This window comes from Opisthocomus hoazin, chromosome 15 (assembly GCF_030867145.1).
Source record: "Opisthocomus hoazin isolate bOpiHoa1 chromosome 15, bOpiHoa1.hap1, whole genome shotgun sequence".
Lineage (NCBI taxonomy): Eukaryota > Metazoa > Chordata > Aves > Opisthocomiformes > Opisthocomidae > Opisthocomus > Opisthocomus hoazin.
Genome location: NC_134428.1, coordinates 8087042 through 8099750, shown reverse-complemented (window position 1 = coordinate 8099750; position 12709 = coordinate 8087042). Strand labels below are relative to the sequence as shown.

Sequence of the window (12709 nt, the reverse complement as noted above, 5' to 3'; positions counted from 1 at the left end):
GAGTCTGCTGTAGTTACCTTGGCGTGTGCAGAAGGGTTGCGATGCAGCAGCGCAGCTATGATGGAAAATGGGCAGCAGGCAGCCAGGCTTTCTGCAGCGGAGTTAGCAGCTGGTTTTCACTCCCTTCAGTCGCAACTGAAATATTTGTTTGACTTTACTAGAAGTAGACCTGTACAGCTTGCTTCTGTCGAAAGTGGAGAGAGCTGTTTTCAGGACAAGGTTTCATCTCAACAAAAGCTTTAGCAAAGCAGCTGCCTTGCTAGTGTGGGGCGATGAGCAAGGCTTGGAAGAATCCTGCTTATCGTATGTAGGTGTCTTGGTATATTAATTAGGCCTTCCATCAGTTTTGACAGCGTGTTAGATGGGTTTATTCTCCTAAAACTCCACTGTGCTCTTCAGCTGATTGGTGATGTGTTGATGTGGGCATTCCAGATAAAAATAATTTTTAAAAACTCCCACAAACAAACCCCCAACACTTTAACAGCAGGATTTAAGGAAACATTCTGGTTTTCTGTTGAAATGCAAAATAATTTGAATCCTCCTGACCTGCTAACTGTCAGATGTAAAGTAGTTTAGCTAACTTTTTTTGCAGCCAGACTTCAGAAGATGGTTTAATGCACTGCCTTTCGTTGTTTTTAGAAATTACTCTTTTCTCAGGGCTAAGTGTAACACATTACTTAGGGCAGTTATTCACAGGATCACTTCTTTCCTGCTAAGGAAACCTACTTGTTTTATAGTCTTCTAGATTCTTCTACAAGCCTGTGAAATTTTGAAAATTACTGAATAACATAGTAAAGTAGCCAGCTAGTTTAGAACTTCATTCTCTATATGTACTGGGAGAGAAGAGAGCACAGAGACTGTGAGATTGAATCTGCGCTCTATTTCTGTATTTGAATGAGTGCCATTCATAGAGTAAGTCCATGTAGTACCCAGGAATTAATTAAGTGAAGAAACATTAAGAAAGAAAACTCAAGACAGTCATTTATTGATAGGAGGCAGTATAGTCTGGTCCTTCCTAATCCTAAGGATTGCTCAGAGTTTTAAAACTGTTCACTTAGTCTGGTGGGGAAGGGAAAGCTGTCCCAGTGCCGTCCTTGTTCTTTACAGTGTTCTTTGTTTTGGCATTCAAACCAGACTATTTTAAGGAAAAAAAAATAATGGTAACAGAGTAATTTTTATCATATGCTTTTGTTTTCTCATTTGGGGTGTGCTGGTCCTTTTGGATGTGGACCAAGGTTTCATTTCACCAAGGCTTTCTGCAGCGCTGCGCAGACCAGCGCATGATTCCAGCCCCGCTGCCAGCTCTGCTTGCGTGTTTTAGGCAAGGGATGGCCCCGGAACCAGGGAATGGGGGTGGGCTTGGGAACTAACTAGCTGATGTGTTCAGATGGAGCAGAGAGGCTGTGCTTGGACCAGGTTTGAAAATAAACTGCTTTGACACTAAAGAAAAATGTGTTTGACAATGACTTACATAAAAAAAACTGAGACAAAGAACATGTAAAGGATAATGGGGTGTAGATTGGTTAAGTTGGGGAAAACTGATGGCTAACGGTGGTGGAGACAATTAAAAAAAGGGGGTAGGAGTACTGCCTTGCCAGAGGAAACAGGAAGCAGCGAGTTGAATATTGAAGAACGTTTAGAGTTGTGATAGATTGCGAGACCACTACGAGATAAAGACACATCCAGAAAAGACTGAACTGAGAATAAGACACAGTTCACTTAAATATTTGTCTATTTATTAAGAGACAATATTGTCAGTGGCCATCTGTCAGGATTTTGCTCTGCATAAGAGCAAGGACTTGGTGAAGGAGTATCTGGGTACGCATTCCTCTTGGATGACTCGACATCAGTCGGCCTGTTTAATAACTCGCCTAATAACTAGGAAAGATGCCATCCTCTAGAAATGTTTTTCCTAAAATAATGTGCAATTACTGTTATTCTACTATAAGACCGAAACTTAACTTTACAGCTGCAACTCGTCCAATGAAATGCAGCCATGTGCTGTGGGCTGCTGGGTCAGGATTCTCACAGAAAGCTTTGCCTTGCCTCTTAGGGTTTAGATAAATAAATAAACCCCCTAAGTTCTCTTTCATTTGCTGGAATTCACAGAGCATTCCAGTAGTGCATGTCTTCTCTTAGCGATGCGGAGCAATGTAACTGCGTTTGCTTTGTTTGGCAATGTGGATGGCATTCATCAAAAAAGCATCAGAGAAGATGTATTTCAGACTTTGACAGGGAGCTGCTCTTCAGTTCAAGGCCAAGCAAGTTTGATTTATCTGTGTGGCTCTAGAATTCTCAATATGCCTTCACTTCAGTTGTTTAATGCATGAAGCAATATATTCAGCACCTATATTTAATGTTAACAATTATTTTCATGTATATGCATGTATTTGCATCTGCGTGTGTAATATGAATGGATTGCTGTAAAATACAGACCTTATTTAAGGAAAGCAGAGTTGTCTTTGTTAAAAAATATTGACTCTTACACAGATTTATTTTATCTTTAGGCTGCATAAGGATGATCTCCCCCTCCCTCCCCCCCGCCCCCAAATACAGGCCGAGTTTGTCAGGGAATTAAATGGAAGAGCCACAACTTTGGCTCTTAGTTTACAGCAAAATAAATAATGTGAAGTGATTATTGTGTTTTACCAAATCACTATTTATCAGATGATCCATGTTAACTTTGTGCTTGATTTTAGCAAGTAAAAACATGCTTGAGTTTAACTAAACAATCTTTACCCTGAAGAATGTCGGCTGGCATGCGGTAACTCCAGTGAGCATTATTAATTCATTCATGATGCCCGCACCATAACTTCATGGGCAATAAATATACTCCTAATTCTGACAAACAGATCCTGTAACTTCACAGTTCAAAGTGAAAGGAGGTATGTGCAACCATCGCATGAGGCTGCTGGTCGTTATTGCTGGTATCTGCTCGTGGGATTAAAATTAAATATACAAAGCTGTTGCCCAGTTTTTATGTACGTTTGACAGATTTTGCAGCGGCAGCACCTATGTGCTGTGACTGGTATTAAAGGTAATTCATTGCACACTAGCGTAGCCAATATGCAGAACATATGATTATTCTGAAAGAGGGAACAAACCATATCCACCCATCTTCCCCACCTTTTCTGAGTTGTGATGTTAGAGCTTGCTATTTGTAGTGCTTGGGCGAGAGGTGATACAGAATACCTGTATTCCAGATGACAACACTGCAACTAAAATCAGATCTGTATCTGAGATTTCTGCAGAAAGCTTGGAAGTACATAATAAAATGAGGATTTTGTCTCCGCTGCAATTATGGTATTTTAAAATGCGCAGTCCAAGTATATGAAAAACAATCTAGGTTGTTTGGGGTTTTTTATATTTAAACTGCTTTACTGGTTGGTTTACAATACTTTCTTTCAGTGAGTTAGTCTGAGAACAGCAGAGGACACCAGCTGACAGTCGGTGAAGTTGCTGATTCATCCGTTAGGGTGATAGCTGCTGGCCAGAGCTTGGCTTGCAGACTAAAGGCTGAGAGCAGTGAAGATGCTGGGGTTTGAAGGAATGTTGGTAAATTGTTGCTAAGTGAAGGCAGTGAAAGTTTTTCCTTTATTTTTGAAGTGATTCTAATTTTGCATTGACAGAAAGCCTTCTACCTTGAACTTGCAGTCTTTTTCAGTTACATGGAGACCAAACGTTGGAAAGATAGAAGGATGGAACAGCTGGATATTACTTAAGTGCCGCTTCCACGAATATCTTGTGCAACCAAAAATGCAGCTGAAATAAGCTTATGTTTCACAGCAATCACACACAGTTTTGGCAGAGGCTGTGCAAATGTCGTCTTTTCCTGGCAGACTTGCAAAATAAACCTGCTGGGTTAAGTAATGAGACTAAAAGGGAAAAAATCCAGGAAATCTTTTCTTGCCAACAAGCAATCTGGAAGAGGGTTACGACTGAAGAATTGGTGGTTTCTGATTTAGAGGAAAAGTCCTAAGCAGATTTAACCCTTTTTGTACTAAGTCTGACTCTACTACCTAATTCAAACATACCATGTGAATTGAGGAGAGTACGGCAGTTTTGTTTTTTTTCTTTTTCTTTCTCCTAATCCCTAATAGTGGAAGAACTAGCAGTCGTTTGTATGAACAGAACAAATAGCTCACTGCCTTCTGCTTTTCAAAAGAAGTGATTTCAAGAGAGGGCATGCTGTCATTTAACAGTGTTTTGTATATAACATCCCTCTTCTTCCCCGTAGCTGTAAACACCAGCAGGTATGCTGAAAGTTATAGGATCCAGACATATGCAGACTATGTTGAGAAAAAACATGAAGAAAAACAGGCAAAGCGAAAATGTACAGAAGATAGTTGGAAGGAGATGGAGAGAAAGCGGTTAAAAACTCAGTGCACACCTTACGTTTCCCAGAGTCGATACTACTGTGTTAACAGGTGAGACTTTTCCTGCATTGCCAACTCTTGTATTTTATTCCATTTTCATTAGAAGCCTAGCGATTTTCAGATCGTACTTAACCAATAGGTGACTTTTTTTCTGTACATATTTCTTTGCATATACATTGGTAGTGGCATGTCAGCTGTCACAAGATCACAGGTAAAGGCGCAGAGGGAATTTGGTCACAAACATGATTAGACAGATTTTTAAAATACTGGGATGTTGAGGGCAGGTCAAACTGCAGCTTCTGAGCTTGACGTAGGAGCACCATTTCTGATAACAAAAATGAAAGAATTGTTTTCTTTATTCATTTGACACCTCTGAATGGCTTGTGTCATCTGGAAACTCAGCTGTCATCTTATACCCTTGTAAAGGCCGCCTTAGTTTTTGGGTGACTTGCCATCGTGCTAGTCCTGCCGCAGAGCAGGGGATACATTGCATTGCCAGCAGTCCTGGTGGGGTCCTGCGTCTTCAGCAACGGGAAGGCAAATGATGGTACTTGCACGGCTCTGAGTTTCTGGACTAAGACTTGAAAAGGGGTTTAGTTCAGTATTCAAGGACAAAATTAAGTTGGGAGGTGCCAGGTTTGATTGTGGAGGAGTATGTTGCTGTGCATATTTCATGTTCCGTGTTTACCCTCCCACGTTGATGACAGGTTTTGGATATGGTGTTGACGGGAGGTTTCTTTCTCAGTCATCTGTGTAGCTGTGATCGGGAAGGGTCTTTTAGTGTTAATGTAACTATATAATTAACCCATCAAGTTACTGCCATTCTTCTGCCCCCCTCACCCCCTGATTATATCAATTCTACATAAAAAGAAGTTTCAGTGGAGTGCATAGTTCACACGTAAGGTGGTGGTTTGGGGTGTTTTGTTTGGTGGGTTTTTGTGGGTCTTTGCTTTGGTTTGTTTTTTTTCCTGGTTAGACAGACCAAATGAGATGGTCGTAAAACCAACACTGAGGTCTTTCTGTTTTAGCTTTCTTGGGAATGCTGTGCGAAGTTCTACCTCTCATTGTATCTTCCTGTGAATGTTATCTGTCATGTAACAAATACACTGAACTTGTCCTGTTCTGCTTCCTTGCTTGAGCTTATGATTTGCCTACTTTGTAAAATTAATGGCAGGTGTGTATTTTGGCTAGCTGTCAAATTTTCATGGCTTTTGTCATGGTGGGAATTCTGAATGTGTTAGAGACCTGTTTGATCCCTAAAAACCATATGGAGGAACTTGGTGATAAAATCCATATCAAATGAAGTTAGTTTAATTGAACTGTTGTACTTGGGAATGGGAGTGCACGCAGGGAAGAGAGGAGGAGCTCTGAAGGTTGTCCAGGCACTAGTTTACACGTGGCTAAGGTTTACATCTATAATTAAGTCTGTATTAAATAGTCTGAAAATACTTAACACATCTTGAGACTACTGCAGAGAAATATGAAGTCCTAGTTGTATTTCTACTAGAGGAAGTATCTCTTCTCAATGAATGTTGGTTTTTGGGTATCTTGCAGATTCTAGACAGATGGTAAGAGTGGCAGCTTAGGGTTTGAACCATAGCGAGTTTATTCTTTTAACATGCACTTTAGAAAACAGTTGATGCAGAAAGCTGATTTGTTGTTACCTTGCAAATAAGTTTGAGGACTACCGCAAATGTATTGTTTAGAAAACTGCTGAATAAAATTTTCAGTGAATTCTTTCCCTAAAATTACAATACACTGCAATGAGATGTATGCCTAAGCACTTAATCACCTTTAGAATTTTCAATCTTATTTTTTCTAGTGTTGTATAATCCCACAAGAAGCAGCCTTGTTTTTAGATGATCAACACTTTGATAGCCTTGGATAGCAGCCTTTATTTTGTTGATAGAACTTCTTTTGTAATTGATGTTACATGATATTTTGTTCTCCCATTATTCCTTTAATAATGTGATTTGATTCTGTCCCAAATTCACTTTCAGGCAGGTCTTTTGACATGTTTTTCTTAATTTTATTTTTATTTGTTACTAGTTAGAGTGTGTTCTCCTGTCAGCTAATCTTTTGTAAATGTTTCTTTTTAAATGTAATCTTGTTAGGTGTAGCACGGAACTGCAAACCTTGTGGTCTTTCAGTTCACTCAGGATTAACGTTACCCCTTTGTTTACAGACCAAGATATCCCAAAAAAATTTATTTATGTTTTTAAATATTATATGTAACCACTTTTATGTAAAATATAAGAAATATAATATAAATATTTATATAAAGCAATCAGGACAAAGATATGTGTGCATGTATACATGTGTATATTTATCCAGATTAATATGAATCCTATATAGTTGAGCACTCGATACTGTGATGTATCTAGCAGCTGATCTCTTATAATAGCTTCATGTTACTACATCCTTTATTTATTTATTATTTAATAAGATTACTGCATTGGTTTCTGCCAGGGAGCGAGCACAGCTGCAGAATAGCTGTTCCTCTCCATGGTGCCAATATATCCTGGCTAATTTTTCATTCAGTAGTGAAGTCGTTGGGTATTTCTTGTAAGGAACTTTTGTCTTAAATTGACAGATTGATAAGTATGTAACGCAAGTTCTTTAATTCCTGTCTTACTAAAAAAACTGTAGTCCCATATTATAGAGGAACTACTCTTAAGAAAATACAGTGTAATAGTATTAATAGCAGTCATAAGGTAAAATCACTTAAAACTAACATATCCCCCTTGCATATAACTTATAACTACTGTTAGATATCAAAATTAATTTGAATGGAAAGATGCCTCGTTATTAATGTCAGATGGAGAAGCAGAGGCAAAACGGATGCATTTGGCAAAACTTCTTGCAGTTGATCAGACCCCCTTCTCTGAAGGCGTGCGCTGTGCAGACCGTGCGTCCGGAGCGGGAGGGTGCTGGCCGCTTGTGCGCTATGTGGTGCCAGCTCTGGTGCGCGCTGCCATGGACTGCCTGCCCGCTCTGCCTGGGCTGCCGCGGGCGCCCGCTGTAGATCTGCTCCTGGGCAAGAGAGCGTTAAACCATAGCACGAAGAATCAAATAGGGGACGTTCTATGTAAAACTAGATATCCTGCTGTACTTGTAGTTACTTACTCGAATTTACCCAATCATCATCTAGAAATGAGTAAAATAAAATCAGGCGAATGGCAAAAGACTTGCACTGTCTGAAGTGCCAGCCAGTGATACATCATTGCGCCTCACGAGCTCGCTAGCTAAACCGGGAGTGCGGTATCTTCTGTCAAGTCAGGGTGCTGGTGGTGGCATCACTGCCTTGAATGTCTTTATTTTGCTGAAGGTAGTTTGTCTCATTTTTGAAATGTTCATGTATTTCTGCTGACGATTCTTTTGCTTTTTGCATAAATGTTTCTTTACAGTGGTTTATTAGTAAATAAAGGATAAGAATTGGGAAAGGCTGAGTCATTAAAGATACAGGCAATAAATATTGCAAGCAAATTATTATAGTATTCCAGTATTTGAGTGTTATTTCAGGAGATTTCACCTGCTCTTAAACTGAAATGACTGATTTTTATGATGAGTCAGTAACTACTTCCCCCCTCAGTGTTGTGCAAAGTGGCAAGAGAACACAGGGTTTATGTTTTTGTTTAAATGACAGTTATTTGAAATTGGGTCTGTACGTATCCAGGCCAATTTAAGATGCTCAGTTGTGACGGAAGTAAATGGTCCTTTTAAAAGCAGGACATGCTTTTTGAAAACAGAAAAGGTTTAATGCTACATCATCATAACTGTTTTCCCACCTTTTGCCCCCTGCTCCCCCCTCGCCCATTCTTTCTAAATAATTACTGTAGTACTAGCTGGATTGCCACTGTTTAGTAGCTGAAATGAGATTACGGAGTTCACAGACAATTTAATCAGGTGGAGACCGTGCTCTTTCTGGCAGTAGGGTGAGATGTAAGCCCTACACACCCTGTTGATTCATCTGGTACTGATGGTGCTAGGCATACTGCTGGAATTTAACAAAAATACTGTATTCTTTGTTGGGTAGGATTGTACTTAATAGGACTAGAAAATGAGAATAAACCCTAGATTTTCTGTTCCTACCACCTCCTTCCAGTGGCACTCCTCCTCATCAGGTTTGCCTGTGGGCTGGCATTCAAATAGGTCAGCAGAAGGGAGATGCTGAGGAAGGACAAGTGGAAACCGCTGTCTGAAGGTGTGTGGAACCCCACCTGCCATCGACGCTGACTGATGTGAAAGCTGGGATGGGGTCACTAGGTGGATTTGCCAGCTGGCAATGTATATGAGGCTTTTCTTGTGGTTTTGGTTTTAGTTTCTCATCCCCCCAGAAAAACAACTTGGCTAGTAGTTTTATTTAAGAAATGAGAACAATCTCTATTTCAATAGAACCTTCTTAAATATATTCTTTACAAAAAATAAAAGTTACAGCCTGGAGAGCTGTTGTACGTGTGTGTTCTGAAACTGAAGTGCTACGTTTGTTAATGGATGATGTAAGTCTCTGTCTCTAACTGGTTTGGGGATCCTCAACAGGTATATCTGAATTGGACAGGGACTGACAGCTGTTGGTTTGTTCGGTTCTTCCACTTCGTTTAGTTGTTTCTCAACAGAGTAAGGAAATTGAGACAGAAGTATGGACAAATTCCAAAATAGCTGGTATAATTAGAAAACTGAACTTTGGTCTGAGTAGTGCTCTAACTTGTATATACAACCATACTGATTTGCTACTATTGCTGAGTGAATAAATGTTGCTGTAATCCTTGAGTCTTATTTTAGGTCAAAGAAGAATTAGACACAAAAAAGTCAACCTTTAGCCATCTAGAATCCATGCAGTCAATGAACGAACGTAGAGTAAAATAAATATTTTTGGAGAAAGCAAGAAGTCAACAGTTCTTGATTACAAAGTGTAGATATATTTGGATTTTGTGCTGATGCTTTTTATGTGGGTTTTTTTTCCCCTTAAGGTATCTTCAGGAAGAACATAAGGCATGAAATTAGTTTTTATTTTGTGCTTTGGTACACAGCTAAATGTGCACTGAATGTCAAGGACTTGTTTCTCTTTATTTGCAGTAACTTCTAAAGAGTCTTAAGTTGAAAAAAATTAAATTCAGCCATAAGACCTTTCAGAAAGGGAGCTTCTCCCTACAGTGAGTGTGAGTTCCCTTTTAAGAGCCAAGTGCTCATAATATGTGTAAGAAATCCTGGGATCATAATTTATGGCTCCTGAGTTTTCAATCCTTATGTATTTTTCAGACTATCTTTCCCAAAAGTAGAATTCTTACAAGCTTTTCTAAACAATGTTTTAAAAAATATGTATAGTAGTTTTTGATTTTTCTAAATGCTTTCTCTTCACTAGATCTTTTTTCTTTCCAGACCTAGGTTTTTTTGCCTGTTTTACAATATTGAAGTGTGTATGTAGGGTAAACAGTTCTATCCAGCTTTTTGGCTTGCACCTTTTTATGGGTGGCAGTTGCGGTGTGACTCAAAATGATGATTTGTAAGAAATCATGCAAGAAGGCCGCCTGTGTGTGAATGTTTGGAGGAAAAGCCAGCTATTTATCACAGTAAATGGTGTTTGTGCTCCTAAAGTGGAAGTAAGAGCAGGAGGCATAATCATATGTTTCATGTTTGTTTATTGCCTTTGGACATCCCAGAAAGAGTCTGTTTTAAATTGCAAAATGTTCAGCTGAAAAAATTCCATTTCAAAGCCAAAACTATACAGCCAAATTTAACAGTCCTTTAGCTGAAGCCTTCCTGAAACACCATAATTCCCTGCTATTATCGATTAGAAAGAAAAAATAAAATGGCTTGTGAAGCTTTATTCTATAACTCAGTATTAATTTTTATTGAATAAAAGAACAGAATGTGGCTTAGATGCATACAGCCATTTTGAGTAGTTCTTAATGAAAATCTGAAGTTTTCTAAGTCTAAAACTTTTTTTTAATAGGTTGTTCTAAAAGAGCATTAAAATAGACACTTAAGTAGCTGATATTCACATATCTAGAAGTTTGTAACGGGAACTATTTTTTCAATTGGCCCCTTTGCTACTGCATTCTTATACTAATTTGATTTTAATATTGTCATTTGTCTTTCAAGGAAACTTAACAATAGCATTCTGGTCGAATGGAAATCTGTGCAGTGTTATTTCAATGTATGCTGAATGAAATGGAGCTCAAAGTTCGTCTTTATACTGCATTAGTCAGGCTTCATTCAAATACTACTGATGAAATCAGTGTGCAAGTTTTTGTGCTTTTTATTTTACCGGCCTGTTGGATGGTAGGACTCTTCACATTAAGACCTGATTTAAAGTTTATTATATGGAGCTTGATGGTTTTCTCTACCTTTATGTAACAGAAATACTTTTAAAACTGCGTATAGTTCCAGGAGAGAGGATGAAGTTAGCATGTAGAGTCCTTCAATATCAAGACATGTGCCTGAGGCTGAAGAGTTATGTATAACTTAATGTCTGTTGAGAATACTTTACAAGAGCTTTTATAACGAAGAGAATACAACTTAAAATTAAGCAGGGATAGAGAACAGTTTTAATTACATGTGAGTTGAGTGATCTCATCAGAATAGCAGCTAAGCCTGAGACATCTGTAGTACAAGGAATGAATACCCTCATCTACATAAGACTGGATTAGATAGCCAACTTATGGAATTTTATAGTTAAATCAGATCTTCCAGATAACGTAATTTCACGGTACATCACTTACTACATTTTATTCTACTACCTTCATAGCATTTAATAGACGTACAACAGCTAGTACCTATGTAATAGTTATTCTTGGCTTGTTCATAATCAGATTTCTTCTACATTTCAGTTTTACGGGTACCAGTACAGTCGGAAAGAGAAGCATGAGTCCTATTCAGGAAGAAACCGGTTCTGATGATATGGAAGAGGGAGAAGGCCAAGATCCAGAATATGATCAGACTGACTCCTGCGCAGAGTCCCTTCCAGATGGCAAGAAGAGAGCCAAAAAGTTCAAAAAGATGAAGACAGAACAAGTTCCAGCAGGTAAGCGCAGTAATGTCTCATGTGCATGGTTTTTTCTGTTCTGTGTGGAACTACCCTAGGCCTGAACAGAACTGCTGTTGTTTTCTTGAATGTCTCAACTTTTCTGGACTTCTATGAATGTCACTGTTCTAAGTTACTTTGCAGTAAGTCATTTAAACCGAAGGTTGCATCATACAAAAATTGTAAAAACAGAAAGACACAAACTCAAAACCCCACAAACAAACAAAACCTCACCTGAGACCAAGCAAAGGAAGCATAATGTAGTTGATGACTTGATTACTTTCTCCCTTAGAATAAAGCCCTTTGAATATTTTCAGCTATTTTTAATCTCTCTTTTTTTTTTTCAATGTGACTTTCAAATTAAGGCTACCCAATGTTTCACGTATTTCAAGCAAAATTGAAGGAATTCTGGAGTAGACTTCCCTGTTAATCCAATACTTAACCACAAAATGTAAGGTTAACTTAATGGGGACATTTTCCCTTAAGCTTGATGGGATGGAGTCACGGCATAATTGAATGCACGTAGCTTGACCTGCCAGATGTGTGTCGTTGGACAACCTCTGTTGCCTGCAAATGAGTTCGATTCTAATAAACCTACCTACTGCCCTGAAAACTAATATATGTGCTATTTTATTTAGCAAGTTAAGACTATGTATCCTGATGATACTGCACTAACATCCTTTATTTACAGTTGTTTGTGAGATATTTGTGTAAGTTGAGAAAACAATGGAATTTCTGAATCTGGTCAGAATATTATTTAGCTCCACAGCCAAGCCAGAACTTTGCAGTCGACCTGCCTGGCCCTCGCCCCTCCTCTGGCACACCTCTTGCCGCAGCGCTGTTTGAGGTTGAGTGCAGTTTGACCCAGTCAGACTGCTGCTTTAGATCCCCTCCGATAAATAACTAGGCTGCAACTCTGCCGCGACCCTTTCCTCTCTAGAACCTTTCCTGAGAGTGTGTTGACTTTCTGAAACAATTCAAAGAAGGAGCAAGCTGCCAGGCAGGTGCTGATCTGCTGGGTGCTTAAACTTATGCAGGCCCTTTAGCTTTCTGGGTGCTTTGCTTTTATGAATCCCTTAGCTGTGGGTTTTTTTCTGATAACACTTGGCCAAGGCGGTGATGAAAAGTGAATGTTTAAAATGCCTTTCAAACATTATGGATGGGCGGTTCATAGTCAGCCTTAACAGTTCTTGCAGCCTGCCACATGCTCTGAGTAAGCCTTTGCTTATGTGAAAGGCTTACTGGACCGTGAGCAGATCATTCACATTTCATGGACTGCTAGTTGTTGAAGCTTGAGGAATCTCACTTT

General features: G+C 39.0%; 1 protein-coding gene and 1 long non-coding RNA gene across 7 annotated transcripts in view; one reads left to right on the top strand and one right to left on the bottom strand.

Moving 5' to 3' along the window:
* Positions 1–12709, bottom strand: part of LOC142363210 (uncharacterized) — a 96651-nt gene that overhangs the window by 6797 nt on the left and 77145 nt on the right. The window contains exon 1 of one of the 3 annotated variants that reach the window (XR_012765563.1): positions 18–182. The exons of the other annotated variants lie outside the window; for them this stretch is intronic. This is a non-coding gene — a long non-coding RNA (uncharacterized LOC142363210). Of the gene's footprint in view, positions 1–17; positions 183–12709 lie in introns of those variants that run through there. 3 annotated transcript variants of the gene reach the window in all.
* The window catches only part of PARN (poly(A)-specific ribonuclease), a 58674-nt gene that overhangs the window by 43646 nt on the left and 2319 nt on the right, over positions 1–12709 (top strand). For all 4 annotated transcript variants that reach the window (XM_075436124.1, XM_075436123.1, XM_075436125.1 and 1 more), the window contains 2 exons: positions 4238–4427; positions 11207–11400. In XM_075436124.1, the coding sequence (XP_075292239.1) occupies positions 4238–4427; positions 11207–11400 (384 nt within the window). The remainder of the gene's footprint in view (positions 1–4237; positions 4428–11206; positions 11401–12709) is intronic.